This window comes from Rhinopithecus roxellana, chromosome 3 (genome assembly GCF_007565055.1).
Source record: "Rhinopithecus roxellana isolate Shanxi Qingling chromosome 3, ASM756505v1, whole genome shotgun sequence".
Classification (NCBI taxonomy): Eukaryota; Metazoa; Chordata; class Mammalia; order Primates; family Cercopithecidae; genus Rhinopithecus; species Rhinopithecus roxellana.
In genome coordinates this window covers 149,225,375-149,248,436 of record NC_044551.1, presented here as the reverse complement: position 1 = coordinate 149,248,436, position 23,062 = coordinate 149,225,375, and the positions used below count along the sequence as shown (strand labels likewise).

Sequence of the window (23,062 nt, the reverse complement as noted above, 5' to 3'; positions counted from 1 at the left end):
CCATAAACATGGATGAATACATGCATTAAATGGTTTATTGATGTTATATTACATTATGTGATATGTTCAATGTGATGTTCCTCATTAGAAACACATAGTTAGATGGGTTGGTCAAAATTACAATAAATATAATACATTAATGTAGCATTTCTGTAAGTCCCTACATACGCATCTGTGAGGTGTTGCCTGAGATGATTTGTTTCTGATTTCCTCTGAATGCACTTGTACCTTTCGAGTACCTCAGAAGAGATAATCAGGGGGTTCAAATCTGGCAAGCATGCAGCTCACTTGGCCTGGCCACATGACCTAGTCCAGTCTTGGAAATTATCTCACCTGTCCTATCCCTCACTATCTGGCATAATGGAGTGGGCTGCCATCTTCTTGCATTTACTCTAAGTCAGCTTCCTGTAGCCTGAAAAGGTGAGCATTAACTGAACACTTAAACCATGGTCAAATGTGTCAAATTTTGGCTTGTTTCCAGACTCTATACAGGCCACCCCATATTTTCTATATAATGTAAAATGTTTGCATTTCAGTCTTTTAGGAAAGCATTCATGCTTGCTTTTTTTCTTCTCCAAACAGAAAGCGTTCTGCAAAGCCTGAAACTGTAATTGACTCTTTACTACAGTAAATGTTACAGACTTAAAGTCAGAATAAAAATTAGTGATATTCTCATGCCTGTACAAAATCTTTAATTAAAACAGTGAAGACTTCTCTATAATTTCAGTTGATGGAAACTGTAGATCAATGAATAAGACTGGAAATAATAATTTGCGTAATAACTTTTAGTCTACATATATTAATATAACATTAAAATTGTACAACTGGTGATTGTTCAAATTGTCGTACTACTGCTCTTCAATTGTACTGTGCAGGGAAGTTGGGGGAGCAGTTCATACTATAGAGAGTTACAGTTTAGATGTGTGTGTAAATCGATTAGTTATTTATCCAACTACTGTATATTTAGGTAACTAGAATTTCAAAATAGAAAAAAAAAACTGTGTCCTGTTTTGCACATAGAAAGAAGCAGATCAGATTGTCCTATGTTACACTGTTATATATGAATGTTTGGACTGTACATCTAAGAAATGATTCCGTCCTAACACTAACCCATCCAGCCTGTTTAAACACATTCTAATGTCTAACATTTGTTGCATTTTAAGTATGAGATGACTGATCTTATTGATGTTCTGTAGAAAATTTTATAATTTAACAATCTTTGCGAGTATACATGTTTTTTAAAAAGTTGAAAATGTTTCATCTGAACCTTTCCTAACTTTTTTTTGCCAGTTTGAGTTCAAATCAAATACATCTTATGTTCTGGTTTCATGTTCTCTTGAAATATTGAATTGTACGTAAATATAAAGGATCTACTGTTGCAGAGAATTAAGAAGCTAAGTACTGTTCAGTTATCTTTGCCTGCATGTGTATTTTTAAAAATTCACTCTGAAGTGTAACTTACGGATGCTTTTCTTTGAGTTCTAAATTTTGGTGGGAATTACTTTATATCTCCCAGTTGAGAAGGGTCTCCATTTTCCAGAAAATACAGCTAAGCAAGAAAAATATCTTTTAAATACTTTGCCTTTAAAACACTTTTTATTTTGTTTTTCTGTTTTAAAAATAAAATATTATTTTCTGAATTTCTTCTATTGAGTAATCCAGTTAGACCATATTCCTCTACAAATAAAAACTATGTTGATTTCATAGTAAAGTAAGCTGTAATAGAATTATTTTTTTCTGTTGTTGGCTGCTTATGAAATTTTTATTTTTTTTTTAAAGTTATGCTACTCCTGGCTGGGCACAGTGGCTCACGCCTATAATCCCAGCACTTTGGGAGGCTGAGGCAGGTGGATCACTTGAGGTCAGGAGTTCGAGACCAGCCTGGCCAACATGATGAAACCCTGTCTCTAGTACAAATACAATAATTAGCTGGGTGTGGTGACACACGCCTGTAATCCCAGCTACTTGGGAGACTGAGGCAGGAGAATCACTTGAACCTGGGAGGCAGAGGTTGCAGTGAGCCAAGATGGCATCACTGCACTCCAGCCTGGGTGATAGGGCAAGACTCCACCTCAAAAAATAAAAATAAAATAAAAGTAAAGTTATGCTACTCCTAAACCACTTAATACATGTTTTGTGGTTTTCAAAATTATGTAATCAGCCCTGAAACACATTGGTTGAAAATATTTTGAGACTTTATAAGTTAAGTATTTATTAAATTAATGTTATTTTAATAAGTTTTGTTAAATCCTAGTTTAAATGACAAAGCTGTGTATAGATTAGGGGTGAGTGAAGGTGGAGTACTGGTGAGGTGGTAATAAAAATGTATCCATAAATTTAAAGTCCATTCCATAATTGGAATACTGAATGTTCTGTGTGTGGTGAACATTTTCTAGGTGATTAGAATTGCATTTCACTGGCAGCATTTATTTGTGGTATGTAAGATAGCTAGAAGTTTATTACTTAACTCTGTGGGGCATTGTTTAAATACTGTGAAGAGTTGAGGTAAATATGTGTCTTGTAAAAGCTTTGTGTAATCAGAATATTTTGGTAATTATAAAATGTTTTTGATGATACACATTTAACTCTGTTAGTAATTACTCTAAAGATGTCTTAATTTTACCAGTTTAAAAAAAAAATGCTTCTTTTTAAAAGTTCATGTTTCTAACCTTTACAATTCAGTTAATAGGAAAGGAGTAACTTTTAAATCAAGCTTTAAAACATGGAAATTTAAGCCAGTATGTTAGATATTTTTTCTATCCTACCCTACCATAATAATAAAAAGAAATCTATAAAAAGTCTAAATAAAAAGCCGATCTATAGAAAGTCAATTGAGAATTTCTTAAAGCAGGCTACTATAGCAGGGGTGTTTGTTTGGAGACAGAGTCTTGCTCTATTACCTAGGCTGGAGTGCAGTGGGATGATCTCGGCTCACTGCAACCTCTGTCTCTTCAGCCTCCTGAGTTGCTGGAACTACAGCTGTATGCCTCCATGCTTGGCTAATGTTTGTATTTTTTTGTAGAGAGGGGGTTTTGCCATGTTGCCCAGGCTGGTCTCTAACTCCTAGAGCTTAAGTGATCTACCTGCCTCAGCCTCCCAAAGTGCTGGGATTACAGGCGTGATTATAGGCCTTGAGCCACCACACCCCACCTACTATAGCAGGTTTTTTAAAAAAACATTATGTTAAAACTGATTATACCAGATGGACATTAAATATCCATCTCAGAAATACCAAAAATTTGATATTTAAGCCTGGCCTGAATTTTTTTTTTTTTTTTTGAGACAGAGTCTCACTCTGTCGCCCAGGCTGGAGTGCAGTGGCGCGATCTTGGCTCATTGCAACCTCCGCCTCCTGAGTTCAAGTGATTCTCCTGCCTTAGCCTCCTGAGTAGCTGGGATTATAGGCGGGCACCACCACGCCCTGCTAATTTTTGTATTTTTTTAGTAGAGACCAGGTTTCACCATGTTGGCCAGGCTGGTCTCGAACTGCTGACCTTGTGATCTACCCGCCTCAGCCTCCCAAAGTGCTGGGATTACAGGTGTGAGCCACCACACCTGGCCTCAAGCCTGGTCTGAATATCTATATGCAAATATGGGACACTGACTTCAGAGCTATTCATTTAGCTCCAGTCATAGCAATTCTATAGTTTCCTCACATTTACTGTGTCTTTGTCCATAAATGAAATATTTTGTACGGTCAGTGTTAATTTCATGAGACAATATAGATGAACATACTTGCTCATTTTTTGAAATAAATATGCAGATTTAAAATGAGTGGCACATACATATAAATAGGTTATTGAATGGGTATTCTCTTTTCCCTTTAATTTAAAAAGTAACATTTATTTATTAAAAGGAGCATTGGTAGAATTATTGGTTTATAGCATCTTCTTTAATAATCCTTACAATTACGTATACTAATAGGATGTTAAAATTATCATAGTGTTTCCTATTTGTGTTTAGATTCTTATAAAGCATGAGATGAGTAATCAAGGGGAGGGTTGCATCTCCATGTTTGCCCCATGAATAGAATCCATTTGACAAGCCATTTCATTTCCTTTCTGGAGAAAGGGAGTTGTTTTTGTTGTTGTTGTTGTTGTTTTTTTCTTTTTGCAGCAAACATTTAAGGTTGTTTTGGGGGAGGGGGTGGTGCTACTTCCTCTGTAACATGTTTTTAAAACTATGATTATGGTTTTTGGTTGTTTTTTGTTTTGTTTCTTTTTAGTCTGATTTTAATATCCTTCCCCTTCACTCTTAAGGAAAGTCTTCTTCTTTCCTACAGGGCTGTGAATTAAGGAATGGGTAACGTTTACATTTAAGTATACCAATGTCTGCCCAATTCCCTAGTGTATAGATTTGTTTGTTTTTATTTTTTGTTCTTAAAAATACTAGAAGAAAACATAGATGTTTCTAGTGCCTTTGAACTTATACTGCAGTCTAATTTAAATAATGAATAACTTAAGTAGCATTACTATAATACTGTATACTGGCCAGAATTACAAATTGTACAGTTGGTTGCATTAGTTTCAAGAGCCACGCTTTCATTGTATTTTATGTATAAATTATATTTGTTCAAGTTGTATATATTGATATTGTATGTATACATGCAGCATGGTTAAATAAGAATAAAAATCTTTTACCTAATGCCTGTAGTAGTGATCTGCTGCTTTTCTCAACTATCTTTGTGTTTACTTCCACCCTGATATTAATGAGCATGTTCTTTGTGCTTGGCATCTCAATTTGTGGTTAAAAGAGGCCTGTGTAATTTCACACCCAGAAATGCTTAATGTTTTGGGTCTTTTAAGCAGAAATCATGAAGCAAATCTGGGAGAGATGCTATTTACTTCTTTAAACTTTTAGGTTTGGCAGTACATGTGAAGGTTTGTTACATAGATAAACACATGTCATGGGATTTTGTTGTGCAGATTATTTCATCACCCAGGTATTAAGCCCGATACCCAATAGTTATCTTTTCTGCTCTTCTCCCTCCTCTCATCCTCTCCCCTCAAGTAGACCCCAGTGTCTGTTGTTTCCTTCTTCATGTTCATAAGATCTTATCATTTAGCTCCCACTTATAAGTGACAACATGCAGTATTTGGTTTTCCGTTCCTGTGTTAGTTTGCTAAGGGTAATAGCCTCTAGCTCTATCCATGTTCCCACAAAAGACATGATCTCATTCTTTTTTATGGCTGCATAATATTCCATGGTGTATATGTACCACATTTTCTTCATCCAGTCTGTCATTGATGGACATTTAGGTTGATTCCTTAGAGAAATATGTTCTTTTAATTTAATTTAATTTTAGTTTAGTTTAGTTTAGTTTAGTTTTTGAGACAGAGTTCCACTCTTGTTGCCCAGGCTGGAGTGCAATGGCACAGTCTTAGCTCATTGCAACCTCCACCTCCCGGATTCAAGCGATTCTCCTGCCTCAACCTCCTGAGTAGCTGGGTTTACAGGCATGCACCACCACACCCAGCTAATTTTGTATTTTTAGTAAAGATGAAATTTCACCATGTTGTTAAGGCTGGTCTCGAACTCCTGACCTCAGGCGATCCACCCACCTCAGCCTCCTAAAGTGCTGGGATTACAGGCCTGAGCCACTGTGCCCAGCTGGACAAACGTTTTTAAATACACTTCTTCTCATTGATAAAATGTATTTTTCACCAAAAACACCTTTTTTTTTTTTTTTTTGAGATGGAGTTTTGCTCTTGTTGCCCACGCTGGAGTGCAATGGCACGATCTCAGCTCACTGCAACCTCCGCCCCCCAGGTTCAAGTGATTCTCCTGCCTCACCCTTCAGAGTAGTTGGGACTATAGGCATGCGCCGTCATGCCTGGCTAATTTTGTATTTTTAGTGGAGACAGTGTTTCTCCATGTTGGTCAGGCTGGGCTCGAACTCCCAACCTCAGGTGATCCACCCACCTTGGCCTCCCAAAGTGCTGGGATTACAGGTGTGAGCCACCATGCCTGGCCCCAAAAATGCTTCTGAGTTTTGTTATCCTTTTCATTAGGTGTTTGAGAACAGAAACCAATTCTCAGGTCTTAACTTAAGGAAGTGTGTATGTAGAATGTATTCTATGAAAGGTACCATTACTTAGTGGTAACAGTGCCATGATCTCATTCAGAAGCTTAAAGTATCTCCAACCCAGTAACAATTGAGGTTTTGTTAATCATGTTCTTTTGACAAACATTGTTTACCAGGCACTGTGATTGGCAGGCTTAAGAAATTCAAAGTAGAAAACAAGAAATTTTGATTTGTCAACAAGTTTCAAAGGACTTAAATTTTTTTTTTTTTTTTTTTTAGACAGAGTCTTGCTCTGTCACCCAGGCTAGAGTGCAGTGGTGCGATCTCGGCTCACTGCAAGCTCCGTCTCCTGGGTTCATGCCATTCTTCTGCCTCAGCCTCCCGAGTAGCTGGGACCATAGGTACCCACCACCATGCCTGGCTAATTTTTTTGTATTTTTAGTTGAGACGGGGTTTTACGGTGTTAGCCAAGATGGTCTTGATCTCCTGACCTCGTGATCCACCTGCCTCGGCCTCCCAAAGTGCTGGGATTACAGGCGTGAGCCACCTCGCCCGGCCTAAAATTTTTATTTTTTAATTGACACATAATTATATTATGAGGTACATTGTGATGTTTTGATACAATATATGATGATCAGATCAGGGTAGTTAGTATGTACATCTTCTCAGACATTATTTGCTTGTGTTGTGAATACTCAGTATTTTCTAGCTATTTGAATAGTCATTCTACAGTGCTGTAAAAACACTAGACCTATCTAGCCGTAATTTTGTGTCTCAAATGACTTTGTTTTTAAAGACAGGGTTTTGCTCTATTGCCCAGGCTTGAGTGCAGTGGTGTGTTCAACTCCTGGGCTCAAGTAATCCTTCTGCTTCAGCCTCCTGAGTAACTAGGTGCATGCCCCCATACCTGGCTAATTTTTTATTTTTACTTCTTATTTTTTGAGACAGAGTCTCACTCTGTCACCCAGGCTGGAGTGCAGTGGCGCAATCTCAGCTCACTGCAACCACCGCCTCCCAAGTTCAAGCGATTCTCCTGCCTCAGCCTCCCAAGTAGCTGGTATTACAGACGCACCACCACGCCCGGCTAATTCTGTATTTTCAGTAGAGATGGGGTTTCACCATATTGGCCAGGCTGGTTTTGGACTCCTGACCTCGTGATCTGTCCACCTCGGCTTCCCAAAGCGCTGGAATAACAGGCGTGAGCCACTGCACCTGGCGTCAAGTGACTTTTTAAAAATGTGTTTTTTGTAGGGGCGGAAACTCCTCTGGCCGTTCCAGGGGTCTTCCTCTCCACCACTTCCAGCTTATGTAAAACTCTCACCTGTGTGTAGAACATGAAGACAGAATTAAAGGCCTGCCCTGGCATGTACAAGATAATAAATTGCGCTGCCTTTGCCCCCTTTGCCCCTCTTCTCCAATTGAGTTCTGGAGCTATGGTATCCAGTTTCATCAAGCAATACCATTGAGCCACTGCCTTACAAAACCTGTTACTGCCTGTGTTGTCGGGATGCTGCTGAAGACATTGTCCATCCTATCATCTTGTGAAGACTCTCAAGAAAAAACTTTTTTTTTTTTTTTTTTTTTTTTTTTTTTTTTTTTTTGAGACGGAGTCTTGCTCTGTCGCCTGGGCTGGAGTGCAGTGGCCGGATCTCAGCTCACTGCACGCTCCGCCTCCCGGGTTTACGCCATTCTCCTGCCTCAGCCTCCCGAGTAGCTGGGACTACAGATGCCCGCCACCTCGCCCGGCTAGCTTTTTGTATTTTTTTTAGTAGAGACGGGGTTTCACCGTGTTAGCCAGGATGGTCTCGATCTCCTGACCTCGTGATCCGCCCGTCTCGGCCTCCCAAAGTGCTGGGATTACAGGCTTGAGCCACCGCACCCGGCCAAGAAAACTTTCTTTTAAAGCTAAGTACCAGATAATTATATCAGACTATTTTCTCCCTGTATGTATAAAAAGAGTGAGGTAAAATATGCATTTTCCACTGTGCTTTCGCTGATAGGACTATAATATCTGATGACCTGCTTATAGTCTTATTTTTCTCTGGATCATCATTTCCTCCTACTCCCTTTCTTCTTTCATCCTAATAATGTTATTTTCTGTCTTAATCTTTTCCAATAAATCACTTTGAATCCATTTTTAAAACAAGGTAGAGTAAAAATCACGAAAGACCAGCGTTAGCCTGTGCCTTTATAGGAGAAGTTAACACAGTTCTGAAGCCACAGCCTGAACTTAAAGCAAGCTGGAGGAGCCTTCCAAACACATTTATTAATTATTATCTCAATTTCTCTTTCTTAAACTGTTTCATTTGCAAAGCAGATCAGGTATTCAGTCCTTTTTCGGAAGTTGAACGAATGTGTGGGAAAATGATTACGAAGAGGCTACTTCAAAAAGAACCTGTTTCCTCTCAGCATTTATCTTGGGCTTCCTGTGACCCAATCTTCAAGTGACTTTTATCAACGTTATCAGAACATCAGATTGTCTTACCCAAACACGTTTATGGCTCTGACTAAAGAATATGACAGATCACACATTCCTCTCCACCTGCTCCCCTCCCCCATCCCTTTTTAGAGGGCTGGGGAAATTTTAGTTTTTAATCAAAGGCTTTATTTCTCCAGTTGTGCAAAGGAATTTAACTGGGACTTTACAACTGAATAAAGTGTTTCTCAGAGTCGATACTAATCTTAGCAAGAGGATATTGCCTAACCCAACCTAAAAGCAGCAGAGTCATTACAGAAATACTATGTTGGCCTTGATTTCTACCCCACCATGAGTTATGCTACTCACCAGGTAGCCTGTTTTGTTTTTTATTTTTAGAGACAGGGTCTCACTCTGTCACCCAGGTTGGAGTGTAGTGTCACAATCATAGGTTACTCAAACTATGCACCCGGCCTATTTGTGTTTTAGAAAAACAACTTCTGGACCAGGCACGGTGGCTCACGCCTGTAATCCTGGCACTTTGGGAGGCTGAGGCTGGTGGATCATGAGGTCAAGAGATCAAGACCATCCTGGCCAACATGGTGAAACCCCGTCTCTACTAAAAATACAGAAAAAATAGCTGGGTGTGGTGGCATGCACTCGTAGTCCCAGCTACTCAGGAGGCTGAGACAGGAGGATCACTTAAACCTGGGAGGCAGAGGTTGCAGGGAGCCAAGATCACGCCACTGCACTCCAGCCTGGTGACAGTGAGATTCCATCTCAAAAAGAAAAAAAAGAGAAAAAAGAAAAGAGAGAAACAACTGCTGGAGAGATTGTGAAGGATTAGAGGGAGCAAGTCACGGATGGTGGTTGGGAGAACAGATGTTATACACACCTGTGTCCCGGAGGTGGAAAGGGTCATCAGCCAGAGGAGTAACCGCCCTCTCTTCTCAGCTGTTCTGCCTGCACTCCTGATTGGTATAAACTGAGGGAGCAAATGTGTCCCCTTATTCACGTTGCCTGGGTGTGCGGTGAGCAGACAAAACATCAAAACAAATTTTTTTTGGCTTAACTGGCTAATCAGAAACTAGAAGGAGTAGACAGCTTAGAGACTGAAAGTTGGAGTAGGAAGAAGTTGACAGGTTGGATTAGAAGTAGCCACTTTAGGCTGGGTGCGGTGGCTCATGCCTGTAATCTCAGCACTTTGGGAGGCCGAGGTGGGTGGATCACCTGAGCTCAGGAGTTCAAGACCAGCCTGGTCAACACAGTGAAACCACATCTCTACTAATAATACAAAAAAATGAGCCAGGCATGGTGGCAGGCACCTGTAATCCCAGCTACTCAGGAGGCTGAGGCAGAATTGCTTGAAGCTGGGAGGTGGAGATTGCAGTGAGCCAAGATCTCCCCACTGCACTCCAGCCTGGGTGACAAAGCAAGACTGTCTCATTTAAAAAAAAAAAAAAAAAAAAAAGGCACTTTAGAGAGCCAAGGAGAGGGTGTCTGGGTACTTAGGGCAAAAGCCCAGTTGAGGAAACACTGGGCATGACAGCTAACTGGGGATTTTAGTACTCCACCTGGGAATGGAACTTCAACTTGAGCTAATAAATTAAATCTAGAAATCAGCTCCAAGACTAGAGAAAGTGCCTGCTTTGCTCCTAGTGGAAGCTGCTAGGAACTGAGAAGCCAGCCCTGTGTGTCATAGGCCAGTCTGTGCCTAGCTTCATAAGAAAGCTCTGTGTTGTACTTAGCCTTGAAGTTCCCATCCTTAGATGATGTGGGCACCCTGAGGTTATGTGGAGGAGGGCAGAGAAAAACCAAGAGCAGGGTCAATGACATGGACAGCAACAAGCAGAGCCCCTGTGGCATTTGTAACAGAGGTGACCCTTTGTAACTGTAGCCCAACAATGTTTCAATAAAAGCCATAGATTTGAGCTGAATCATTTTTTGATTCATTTATCCAATAAATAATTATTACGCCCTAGATGCCAGTTACAGATAGTTTATTCATTGGCAAAAGGTAGAGGTAGCTGATTGATAGCCAGGAGGGAAAGGTTCAGTCTTGCTGTGGATGTCATATTCCACACGCAGACAAAAGGCGTGTCCCATGAAGCAGGCACGGGCTGTGGCTGAGTTTGCTATATAAATGTGCTCACATGACAAGCATCTTAACTTTCACTTAATCCTGAAGGTTTTTCACCCACTGTTTTTATAAGTATCCGCCTCAATTTGTGTTCTCATTCTCTTCGGAAATTCAAAGGATTGTTGTTGTTGCGTGTTTGCATCCAGAGTCCAGGACTGCCTGACTGGGAGTAAATGGGAATGTGAGTTGCATCTTGCCTAATGAAGCTTATGTGGCGACAGACCTGCCTAGAGTCAGCATGTGTCCTTTCCATGGCCTGTTCTAAATCTTCCTACTTTCCTTTACCATCCTGTCCTCATATACAAACTGTAACCCACTACCCATATCCTGTGGCAGACTACAGCTCACATTAGCCATTGAATGCAAATGAACCTCAATCAAAGAAGAAAGGAAATTAAAATTTACAATATATGTCTTCTCTGATTGGCCTGAGAAGCCTCCATGACTCTCATAGCTACTTACTGCCCTTGGCATGCTGGTATTTTATGTGGGCAGGGTGAAACTGGCTGTGGTCAGGGTGAGACTTGAAGCTTTTGATTTGTTCCCTTATTTTGAAAGGGTTAAAAAGATGTTACATGTTTTGGTGTAATTTTAGTACTCGTATTAATTCTGTCACATCTCTGTAAGCGAGGATGAAAAGAGAGTGCTCAATCACTGTTACTAGATCCATATTCTTGCAGAGAACCAGTCTTCAAAAGGCAAGTTTTGATGATGCTTGGGTTTTTTCCCCTTTTAATTTTTTTTAAATGACAGCTTTATTGAGATAGAATTCACCTACTACCAACTTTATCCTTTTAAAGTGTACGATTCAGTGGTTTTTAGTGTATTCATAGAATTGTGCAACCATCACCATTATCTAATATCAGAATATTTTCATCACCCCTGAAAGAAACCCCACCCCCATTATCAGTCACTCCCCTTGCCTCCACACCCGCCCCCTGCCCACAGCCTGTAGCAATCAATATTCTATTTTTGCCTCCATGGATTCATTCTCCTGTTCTGAATAATTCGTGTTAGTAGAATCATACCATACGTGGTCTTCCACATTCGGTTTCTTTCCCATCACATACTGTTTCCAAGGTTCATCTGAGTTGTGGCCTGTGTCAGTACTTTGTTTCTTTTTATTGACAAATAATATTGCATTGTATGGATATGCCACATTTTGTTTATCCATCAGTTGATTGACATTTTGGTTGCTTCTACTTTTTTTTTTTTCTTTGAGACAGAGTCTTCTTCTGTTGCCCAGGCTGGTGTATAGTGGTGCAGTCATAGCTCATTGTAGCCTCAACCTCCCAGGCGTGAGCCATCCTCCCGCCTCAGCCTCTCCAGCAGCTGGGACTACAGGCATGTGCCACCATGCTAAGCTAGTTTTTTGTAGAGACAGGGTTTTTCCATGTTGCCCAGGCTGGTCTTGAACTCCTGGCCTCAGGTGATCCTCCCGCCTTGGCCTCCCAAAGTGCTGGGATTACAGGCATGAGCCACTGTGCCCAGCCACTTCTACTTTTTTGCTATTATGAATAATGTTGCTATGAACATTTGTGGAGAGGTTTTTGTGTGGACATGTGTTCCTAGTTCCCTTGGGTATATACCTAGGATTGGAATTGCTGGGTCATAAACTACTTTATCCTTTTGAGGAACTGCCAATTGTTTTCCAAAGTGACTACACCATTTTTCAATCACTCCAGCAATGTAGGAGGGCTCCAATTTTTCTGCGTTTTCACCAACACTTACTGTCTTTTAAATGTTATTTCTTTTTTAATGAAAAAACTTCATTTATGCACGTGGTAACACACACACACACTTACAATGGAAAGCCAAAAGTCTCCAGCCCTGTTTCACCCCTCCTTAGTCCAAGTCCCATTCCCAGCAAACCATCTTCCTTTTTGTTTTTAGTTTTTCCATGACTATCATTATAATTCCAAAGATTTCTTGATTCATTCATTATTATTTTTTCTTCTTTTTGTTATGAAAACTTTCAATTATGTATAAAAGCAGAATAGTATAATCAACCCCCTGTACACATCCCCAGCTGCAACAACTGTCAATCTATGACCATTTTTACCAACTGTTTTTTTGCTTTATCAATGTTAGATATCATATATTTATTTCCCTATTGAAGAAAGAGAATTTACCTAATTTATTCTACCTCTTCCAAATTTTTATAGTAAATTATTTTTCATTCTTCTATTACCTTTGTCATTCTGATAAATCCCTAAACCTTGTGTTCTTGTTCCATCCACCGTAGACAGTGTTATTTAACTCCCCCTTCTCCTTGCAAGCTGGAGATAGCAGTGCCCACCTCTCTTTCTTTTCTTCTGCTTTCACCTCCCAGCCTTTTCCAGCTATAGCTCTTATATTGTTCCGTGGATAGCGATTTATAGTCTGTTCTCTAATCATCATCACGTCTTCTGTGCTTTGTCTATTGGTTGGTTCTAAGACTTGAGAGTCAAGATAATTTACATTATTACGACTTTAAATATCATTCACTGTAGAGCCATGTGGTGTACTGAGGATTACTTCTTTTCTTCTGTAGACCCAGTGTAACAATCCTTGTGCCAATGGGGGAAGAACATTTTAGACATCCAGTTGATACCTTTTCTGTTCAGAAATATATGGTAATCCGTAGCACTCATGGACCCACAGTGTCTTATTTACATCTTGTGTGGCCTTGTATTCTTTAATTATCTTGTGCGTTATATCCCTAACTCGAGAGGGAACTCCTTGAGGGGGAAGTGGTCTTTCCTGTTTTGCTCCCACAGCATTTATAGTTTCTTGGTAAATTAAATTGATTTCCCTAACAGTTGCAAACCATGATTTTGTTTGTCGAGTAAACATAGCCAATACCTTAAATGCCATTGCTGTTAGATTCTATATATACTTTATTTTATGATGAGTTATAAATATATAAATATTTTAAAAATAAAGCTATTAAAAACTCATAAATTAAAATATTCAGCTCCGACACTTTGAATATTTCTCTTTCATGATCGTCTTTAGCCTTTCCAAGAAGTCTTCCAACGTACTCTGGCTGGCTTCCTTCACAGGACAGGAGTTCTACAAAAGAAACATTTAATTAGCTTGCATTGTTAAGCATTTGTCTTGCCTGCCTGTCTACTTGATCAAGCCTACTTTGGCACTTGCCACCTGAACACTTACCAAACCAAGGCCTCCAGTCTAGCCTGACTGGGGGGAGTCTCTATCACTAGGCCAGCAGGTTTTGCCTGTTTTGGGTGCATTACTACTTACACTTCTAGAAATGGTTACTGTATACCATAACCTATCTGCTTTTGGGGTAGGCAGGGCGGCGGGGAGTGCAGTCTCTGGAGAGGTGTGTCACAGCTAGGTGCTTGCTCAGAGGGTGGAACTAGAAGGTGCTCACTCAGACCTGCCCGTGCTCTACTGGGCCTTCTGCATGGCTGCCTGGACTGCTGAGAGAGATTCAGTCATGTGGCCCTTCTGTCATTAAACAGCAGCACTGCAGCACAGCAGCCCTAAAGGTGGGAAGGATTCCAGATGCTACCCCCAGGCCACTGCTTCAGTTTGAATCTCAGCTCTACCATTTATTTATTGTATTGCTGAGAACATACTACTTAATTTATAAAAGCTTCAGTTTATTTTGTAAAGTCGGGACAATTGTTTGCCTACTTGCCTGCTTCATAAGATAATGGAGAGAATTAAAAGAGAATATGTGTTGTGCCAAGTTCCTATCCCATGACCTATCCCATTGTCTACAAGGTGATAGGCCCAAAGAAGGGATACATGTCCTTGTTCTCTTCTAAAGCCAATTAATTCCTCCACTCGATATTAGATAACATCCGCTCTGGGCCACAAGGACTTCTGCCCTCTAATGATTCCTCCTCTTTCTCCTCTCTTCAGTTCTCCCTACTCCACCAGACCGTTCCCCCAGGTGCATTAGCATGCTGGGTATACCCTCCACCTTAAAAGAGCTTCCCTCACTCCATAACCGCCCTGCAGCCATGGTTCAGTTTCTCTGCAGCCTTATAGCTAAACACCTTCAAAGAGTATTCTGCCCTCACTGTTCCTTCTTTGGCTTCTGTCACTGCCCCATCCTCGGTAAGCCCATTCCAGCTGGACTTTCCTTCCTGCTTCTCCATTTACATCAGCCTCACCCATGACCTCCGTCAGTCAAACCCAGGGGCCTTTCTCAGTCCTCACCTGACCTGACCTTTCAGTACATTTGAAACAGTCGACCCTCCCTCTGTGAGTGTCCTCACCGGCCTCCTGGGATACTGCCCACTCTCCAGTGTTCTCCTGCCTTACTGGTCTACTCCTCAGGCCCCTTTACTGGATCCTCCTCTCCTGACCTCCATGTGTTGATCTCAGGCTCAGTCCTTTGATCTCTCCCTTTCTGTCATTCAGACTTTCAATAGCATCTATCTAAGGACTCTCCTTTTTGTACTGCAAGTTCTGACCTCTCCCCTAAGTTCCAGACTTTTCTAACCATCTTCTCAACACCTTCATTTGGCTGTCCAACAGCCACCTTACATGTACAATGTACAAAATTGAACTCTTGATCTTCTGCTTAACCTCCAGCCCTGCCTTGCCCCTAGTCTTCCATCTCTCTGTAAACAGTACTAACCATCGCCAGAGGGGTTTAGGCAGGAACGAAGAGGTCATCCTTTCCTCCCCTGTATCTTACCCCTTACAACTGATCTGTCAGCAAATCCTGGTTTTATTTTTAGTCATATCCCAAATCTATTCACTGTTCCCATCCTGTCCATGCCACCATCATCTCTAGCCTGGTTTACTGTGGTAGCCTCCCAACAGACCATCTTGCTTCTATGCTTCCCCCTTTCAGCCTATTTACCACACAGTAGCCAGACTGACCCTTTTAAATCACGTAAATCAGATCGTACAGTCTTTGCCCTGCCCAAAGCTCTGCAGGTGTTCCCTGCCATACTCGTGGTGGAATCTCAAGGCCTTGTGTGATCTGCTGTCCTAGAAACTCCCCCTCACTCACTGTGATCCAGCCACACTGGCCTTCCTACTGGTCTTTGAATACAGGAAGTTCATTTCCATCCTAAGGCCTTTGCATAGCTCCTCCTTCTGCCTGGAATGGCCTCTCCCCAGTTAGTCATGTGGCCTGCTCCCTCACTTAATTCAAATATCTGCTCAGATAATGTCACCAGCTCCTAAGTCAGCCCCTCCCCCATGACCCTTATGTTCTTTATTCCTGTGTTTTTCTTTGTAGCATGTATCACTACTGGGCATCATTTTACATGTTTGTTTTTCTAACTCTCCCACTAGAACATTCCACGAGAACAGGGACTTGGCCTGCGTGTCTTTAGTGACACGTCCTCAGCACCTAGAACCGCACCCAGCACTTATGGAACTTCAGCAAATACTTAGTGAATGAGTGAATGAATGAATGGGTTGACCAAGGGTGCTGCAGCTCCTAAGGAGGAGTGTTTAGAAGTGAGGCTGCTGTCCACCAGGAGCCAAGCTGCCAGCTTGCTAGGAATACAGTGCAGCTTACCAAGCCTGCCAGGCCCCAGAGGTTCCTGTCCAGCCGTTTCAGGAATCGGATCAGCTGCTTGTGCCTGTGGAACTGCTGTGCAGTCGCACCCAGGCAGCGAGTGTCCTTCTCATGGTGGCTGTAGAACTGCCGGAGCACAGTCGCAGCCCTGCAGAAGGTTTCCTTCTCAGTTGTGTTCTGGAAAGACAAATGCCACAGATAGCCATGTGCCAGCTCCATTTGGAGGATGGGAGAGAGATTTTTTCCTCTTGATTTCTTCTTTCCAGGGGGACAAACGGAGGTGAGTTTGCTCAACTACAGACCTGTCTTCAAGTATTCCACTGAAGGAAGGCTGCTTGCCACAGACATAAACCTCTGTCAACAACCTCTCCCAATTGCAAACGCAGCAGCCGTCTCCCCAGAACCTCCCAGTTTCCTTTCTCTCGGAGGATTTTGCTGAAAGGGTACCTGAATAAAGCCACCCCACAAGGAAAGGGCACAGTGGGGACTAGAATCCAGGACCATCTGTCGCTACAGCCCACGTTCCGCGTTCGTATCTCTATATCCCACGAGCTATTCTGCTATGGACAGTGCCCACATGAGCTCTCAGTCAGGTTCTGCTCTCGTTCCCAAAGGTTTTAAAATGCAGCTTTCCCTGGAAATCCTGCATACCTGTTGAATAAATGAGTTCACATCCTTTGGCCTGGACTCTGCTGCTTTGGGCAGCACTATCCGTTTGGCCCTCCCCGTGGGAGATGAGAGCAGCACATGGTCCAAGTGAGGAGCTAAGACATTACCCCAGGCAGCAAGATATAAGTGTACAGATTGGGGATAGGTGTCCTGGGAGATCGGGAGAGGCTCTGGGAGCAGGTGCCATTGAGCTGAGCATTGGGCAGAGTTTCTGTAAGGGGCCTTTTGGCCCCAAATGGTGTGGAGTGAGAATCTCCCTGGAATGCTGGCAACTGTGAGGGTCTGACCACATGGCTCTTCCTGGGGCCCTTAACCTTAGAGAAGGGAATGGACACGCAGGGAGACAAGTCATTGGGAACCCAGGAGAGGGATTTTGTCTAGGTCTGAACTGGTCTGTCCTCTCATTTTTCAGTGAAGAACAAAGATGCAGAACTTGGAGAGGGTTCTTAGCTTGAGCCTAGTTCCTTTATCCAGTTCAGATAAAGCTATCCCCAGCCTCTTCCCTGACATGCTCTGGTCCCTTGCTACTCAAAGTGTGGTCCATGACCAGAAGCATGGACATCACTGGGAGCTTCTTAGAAATACAGAATCTCAGACCACCCATGCCCCACCCAGACCCTCTGAATCAGAACAGTGACAAGATCCTCAGGGATTTCTATCAGCAGCACTGTCCAAGCAACTTTCAAGTTCTTATAGTTACATTTTTTTTTCTGATGATCAAGGTAACATGTATTTACTATAAAGGTAATATATATTCGGCCGGGCGCGGTGGCTCAAGCCTGTAATCCCAGCACTTTGGGAGGCCGAGACGGGCGGATCACGAGGTCAGGAGATCGAGACCATCCTGGCTAACACGGTGAAACCCCGTCTCTACTAAGAAAAATACAAAAAAAAAAAAACTAGCCGGGTGAGGTGGCGGCGCCTGTAGTCCCAGCTACTCGGGAGGCTGAGGCAGGAGAATGGCGGGAGCCCGGGATGCGGAGCTTGCAGTGAGCCAAGATTGCACCACTGCACTCCAGCCTGGGCGACAGAGCGAGACTCCGTCTCAAAAAAAAAAAAAAAAAAAAAGTAATATATATTCAACAAAAGTACATTCACTCATCCCATCAGCCAGAGGTAACTACTGCTGTTAATATTTTGGTAAATATCATCACACTTTAAAAAACACTTTTTAAAATAGGGATCAACTGTTGATACTGTTTTGTAACTTTTTTACTCTTTATATATACTATAAGCATTTCCTAAGCCCTTCAGTGGTATTTGAGAACATGGGTTTGAGAGCTGCATAGAAACGCATTGCATAGTGGTGCTGTCATTTGTCAGGCCCCTTTACAATTGTAATTTGCCTTATTTACAGCAGCTTTTTGTTTCTGTAAATAAGTGGCAGTGAGTAAACTATATAAATCTTTGTGTTCATCTCTTATTTATATAGGCTAAATTCTAGGAATGCAGTTCATATTTTAACGTTTTTTTCAGGAAGATCTAGACCCAGATTGAGGCACCAGAATCCCAGGCTACGGAAGCTTCCCCTTTCCTTTGTGGGGTGTGACGTCCCATGGGCAGAGCGGTTGGAAAGACATTTACTTAATGAACTGACTGAGAGTCACTCCTGGTTCCTGATTCTAGTTGGAAATATAAGAGTGTGTCAGTATTTTTGGGCTCTTGGAGCCAAGAAACAGACCTCTCTGGGCTTTGTGGGCGAGTCGAGGTGGAGGGACACAGGAGCTGGTGGGGGGCGGCAGATGCTACCTGAGTGTCTGGAGGTGGGCAGACATGCATGCTGCTGCAGAGGGAACGCTGCTGCAGAGGGAACAGTGAGATTCAAGAAGGCCGAAAAACCTTTGCTTCTTTTCCCACAAACCTTGGTGAGATTTTTCTGAAATGCTGGCTTGGAACCTGGAAATTAAACTTAATTTTGACCCATATATGGCCACATAGTATAGGAAAAAATCCTCTGAAGATATTTTTCAAAGGACTTTCTAAAGGAAACAAGGATAAAATAAGAATTGAAAAGAGTCTGCATTAAATGGAAAAATTTTAAAAGAATACAGCCTAAGGGCAGCTTTAGTGCGAGGCCTTTACGTTTTAGTTGCTCTAGTATCACAGCGAGGGGGCGACACTCCGTCCCTGCCGTGACCCCGGACTCCTTCCACCTGCCTGTCTAGCTCCGGCTGCTGAGTGTGTCTGCCAGTGGCTCAGGGAGTGCACTTTGACAGCCTGGCTGACCTCACCATTGAGAACTGCTTAGGGAGTGACTGAGAAGGAAGTCTGTCCCTCCCGGGAATGTCAGGAAACAGCCACTTGGGAGATTTCTTCTGTGGCAGTGACTCTGTGAGAGTTCTAACTTGGTTCTTGACCAACCTCACTTGAGGACCATACAAATCCAGCCTGACTGGCACCGCATTCATTATCTCCCGTCCTGCCCAGGGTAGTCAGCTGGTGCTTTATATGAGAAACTCCTTCAAAAAACAGAGATATTTGAGGTTCATTATGGAACTCTCTGTAGAATTATGAACTTTAGCTCTCTTTGGTAAGTAGGAAATAGCTCCATCTACTCGTCCACCCAAGAAACCCTTCATCGACCAGCCAGCTTGCTTCTTCCCACTTTGCTATTCCTCAGACAGCCTTGACTTCATAGACACCCCAACAGGTGTAACCTATGAAGCCCAGGACCTAGATCAGTGCCTTCTTTCCAGCAACTGCCAAGAGTAGAATGCTACCCAACTTAGAGATACGAACATTCTTGTTCCCCCAAATAAATAAAATCAATAGGCTGGATTTTGGAAAGATGTTTTCTTTGGGAACACAAAGAAGTACCTTTCCCTCTGCATACCACCTGTGTAGGTTTTTGAAAATAGCAACATTTCACTGTTCTGAAATATCTTAACATGTAAGTAAGCAGTGCTGAATCTTCGAGGGGAAGAAAAGAGTAGAAGAGTGAGATTGAGAACTCCAGGAGGATGAAGTTCGGGGAAGGCAAATGAGACAGGTAAGAGTAAAGGCAGGCAGTGGGGATTGTTCTAGATGTCTGTGTGTGTGAGAGGGAGGTGAGTGAGGACTGAGTGAAGAGGGGAGTTAAGGACAGGAGGGCAGTGGTGTCCTGGCCTGTGCCTGGAGGTCTTCCAGAAACAGCCCAGATGGATAGCCCCAGGCTTGGCATCCTGGAGGGTTTGATCCTTTCCAACCTGGGCACCTCCTTCTTAGAATCATCGCTTCTCTGCAACGTGTCCTTGCTTTTAATCAGGGTTATATCATCTCACAATAACACTTTCCACTAACTCAAGAACTGGATTCCAATCAACCTTGCAATCACCTTCAGAATCACTTTCGTATCTTCACATGTGGAAACTGAGGTGCAGAGAGGTGTGAAGATGTGCCGAAGGCCAGCCACACAGCTAGTCAGTGGCAGAGCTGGGTCTAAAACCATAGGCAGTCTCACCTCCAGGCCCTCAACCCTCACCCTTCCTCCAGGCCTGGCTTCTAGTGAGGTGGTCCTTCCCTTGGCTTTGTTAGAGCCTTCTCAGCAGTGCCACAGGCCTCCAGAGACCCAGTGCTCAACCCAGTGGACTCTTGGCTTCTAGTAGGAGCCATCTCGGTTGGAAGGGCTTAGAAAATTTGTGTGTGTATATACATATATATATATATGTGTGTATATACACACCCCCATACACACACACATAAACTGTTGTCCAGGTGCAGTGGCTAATCCCAGCACTTTGGGAGGCCGAGGCGGATGGATTGCTTGAGCTCAGAAGTTCGAGATAAGCCTGGACAAAATGAAATGGCAAGACCCCATCTCTACAACAAAAATACAAAAATTAGCCAGGCGTGGTGGCACAGACCTGTCATCCCAGTTACTTGGGAGGCTGAGGTGGGAGGATAGCTTGAGCCTGGGAGGTGGAGGCTGCTCTGAGCTGAAATCGCACCACTGCACTCTAGCCTGGGTGACAGAGCAAGACCCTATCTCAAAAGAAAAAAAAAAACAAAGTGTGGATTTGCCCTTCAGGAATATCATCCTGTATTGAACTCCTGGGATAACCTTTAATGAAATGAGATAGTCCAGATAAAGGCCCGAAGAGCAGTTTCCCTCATGAAGCAGGATGGGCCCTGTTCTATGGCCTGGGTGCCAGGGTGTGACCCTGCCCAACACACAGGGCTTCACTCCTGGCCAAATCATCCCCCTAGTTTGCATGGAAAGCAGTAGTTAGGAGACCACTGTGAAATTGAGGCTTTGGGGCTTTCATTCTCAGCCGTGTGTTTCCATGAAAACAGGAACTGAAATGCACAAAACTATTGATATGGCTGTAGTCATGTGTTTGTCAGAGAAAATGCACTATCAGCTGTCAAATCTATCTCCTCCCACTACAGATAGAGGGGTGGGGGTGAGGCAGCACAGGTGGCAGAGAGGCGAGGTGCCCCGGCAGCCGGAAGCAGGGATGTGCTGGATGCTGCCCAGCACGATGGTTCCGGACCGAGCTGGAGGGGAATTCGGCCCACCAGAGCAAGCTGAGGGGCCCTGGACCGCCAGCCCTGGAACCCAGAGGGCTGTTAGGTGGCCAGGCTGTGGAAGAGGAGGGGCTCTGGTGATACCTTTTCTGTTGCCATAGGAAGTCTCTTAGACAAAATGAAAGCTCCCTCAACCTGTCATCTCAATATGTTTCTGTGAGAGTATTTGGTTTTTCAGAAATGTATGGGCCAGAAAAATTCTCCCATTCAACAGGCATTTATTGAGTGCCTCCTACGTTCCAGGCACTATGCCAAAGCTAAGTAAAACCCAAGAGGGCTTTTCTTTGACCAGGATCTGAGTCAGGACTATAGCATGTAAGCTTTCTATTACACATCTTCTAAATCAAGTGAAACCAGAAAGACCAAAACATGCTTAAGAGTAAAAATCAGACTTCTCGTTCTTTGAAAACATCTAACACCTTAGAGTTAATTTGGGCCCGCTCGTTTTCCAGTAGACAAGTTTCTTATTCAGACACTTGGGGATGGATCTCCCCATTTGCTAAAACAGAACGTGGGACGGCTTCTTACCTTGGAGGCAGCAAGGATGTCCGTTACGGTCAACTCGGTGCACAGAGTCTTGGTCCAGGCAGAAACGAGAGAGCAAGAGACAGAGTTAACCTCCAACTGGACAGAGCAGTCCTTGATGAGCATCTCTCACTCCCTCCAACTGAGGAAACTTCCTACAAACCCTCAGAAAAAAGAGTGGCAGGGGAAGCCTCGCTGTGTGCCCTGGGCTGTCACCAACCACCAGTTCCAACTTCTCTAGCAACTGTTAACGTTTTCATGGCCTAGAAATACTGACAGCATCACCAGAACATCTGGAGAGATGGCGCCAGATAGGTACTCACCTTCTGCTCTGTGAGGCTGTTCAAAGTTTCGATGATCTCCCGTAAGGCGTTATGGCAGTTGTGTCCGTGGACAAAGTTGCCGGCACATGCTAGCAGGAAGAACAGAGGGGGAAGCAGTTGGGAGGTGAGACCCATTAATAGGTGTCAATTTGCAGTGACAATGTGAGACAATTAGTTTATCAGGAGAAGCTAACGATGCAATGCTGACAGAGATATCTCTATATATAGATTTAAAATTGCTGAAACCGAGGGAAAATGAGTTTACATTGGAAATTTTCGTTACACCAGATTGTCAGTCACTTGGGGCCAATCAGCACCTCTCTTCCAGGAGAAAAAATGCCTCACAAACAGGTAAAATGTTCCTGTGAAATCAGACCAATAGGAAAATGAAACCTTTTAAAAAAATTAACTACAAAGTTTCAGCATAGGAAATTACACCATAATTTGCTCTTTAGATTAATCTTATCAGCTTGGGGCTGCTGCTGGCTTTTTGCTTTGCATAGAAGGGAGAGGCCACAGGTGTCCGAATTTGTTGTAATGCAGTCCTCCTGGGGAAAGATAGAGTAATATCAAGAAAGTTTGACTTGAAAAATATTTTAACCTGGCTTCTTCCAAGTACAGGTGGCATCTTGGAAACTGTCCTGTCGTGGAAAAGCTGATCTGGGGCTCTTTCTCTGCGTAGAGGGAGAATAACAGGCAGACTCTCCTGCCCCAGCACTGGGGCACAATGTTCTTCCAAGTTTAGGTGTTTAGAGAAGGACAGGTCACATCAGGTGAGGCCTAGTTTGGGTCCCAGCAGGTCCATAAGGTCCTTACCCATAAGGAAGCCCTTGGCAAGGTAAGTCTATTCTGAGGTTTCAGGAATAACTTTTTTTTTTTTTTTTTTTCTGAGACAGGGTCTCACTTTGTCACCCAGGCTGGAATGCAGTGTTGTGATCAGGGCTCACTGCAGCCTTGACCT

The 23,062-nt window shown here is 43.0% G+C and overlaps 2 protein-coding genes across 9 annotated transcripts in view; one reads left to right on the top strand and one right to left on the bottom strand.

Moving 5' to 3' along the window:
- The window catches only part of KIF3A (kinesin family member 3A), a 57,196-nt gene extending 40,522 nt beyond the window's left edge, over positions 1-16,674 (top strand). For 2 of the 7 annotated variants that reach the window (XM_010359985.2, XM_010359986.2), the window contains one exon: positions 583-4,644. In XM_010359985.2, coding sequence (XP_010358287.1) covers positions 583-631 — 49 coding nt within the window. In that variant the 3' untranslated portion in view covers positions 632-4,644. Of the gene's footprint in view, positions 1-582; positions 4,645-8,342; positions 8,925-16,344 lie in introns of those variants that run through there. The other 5 variants (XM_030927547.1, XM_030927550.1, XM_030927552.1 and 2 more) reach the window with 5 other exon arrangements.
- Positions 13,443-22,460, bottom strand: IL4 (interleukin 4). Of its 2 annotated transcripts, XM_010359988.2 has the most exons (4): positions 22,102-22,460; positions 21,782-21,829; positions 16,079-16,255; positions 13,446-13,635 (listed from the first exon to the last, which is right to left on the bottom strand). In XM_010359988.2, exons 1-4 carry the CDS (start codon positions 22,234-22,236, stop codon positions 13,534-13,536), a joined length of 462 nt encoding a protein of 153 aa, XP_010358290.1. In that variant the 5' UTR covers positions 22,237-22,460; the 3' UTR covers positions 13,446-13,533. The 2 variants fall into 2 exon arrangements, with proteins under 2 accessions (XP_010358291.1, XP_010358290.1); XM_010359989.2 differs by lacking the exon at positions 21,782-21,829 and having other exon boundaries at positions 13,443-13,635.
- Positions 22,461-23,062: the final 602 nt, after the last annotated feature.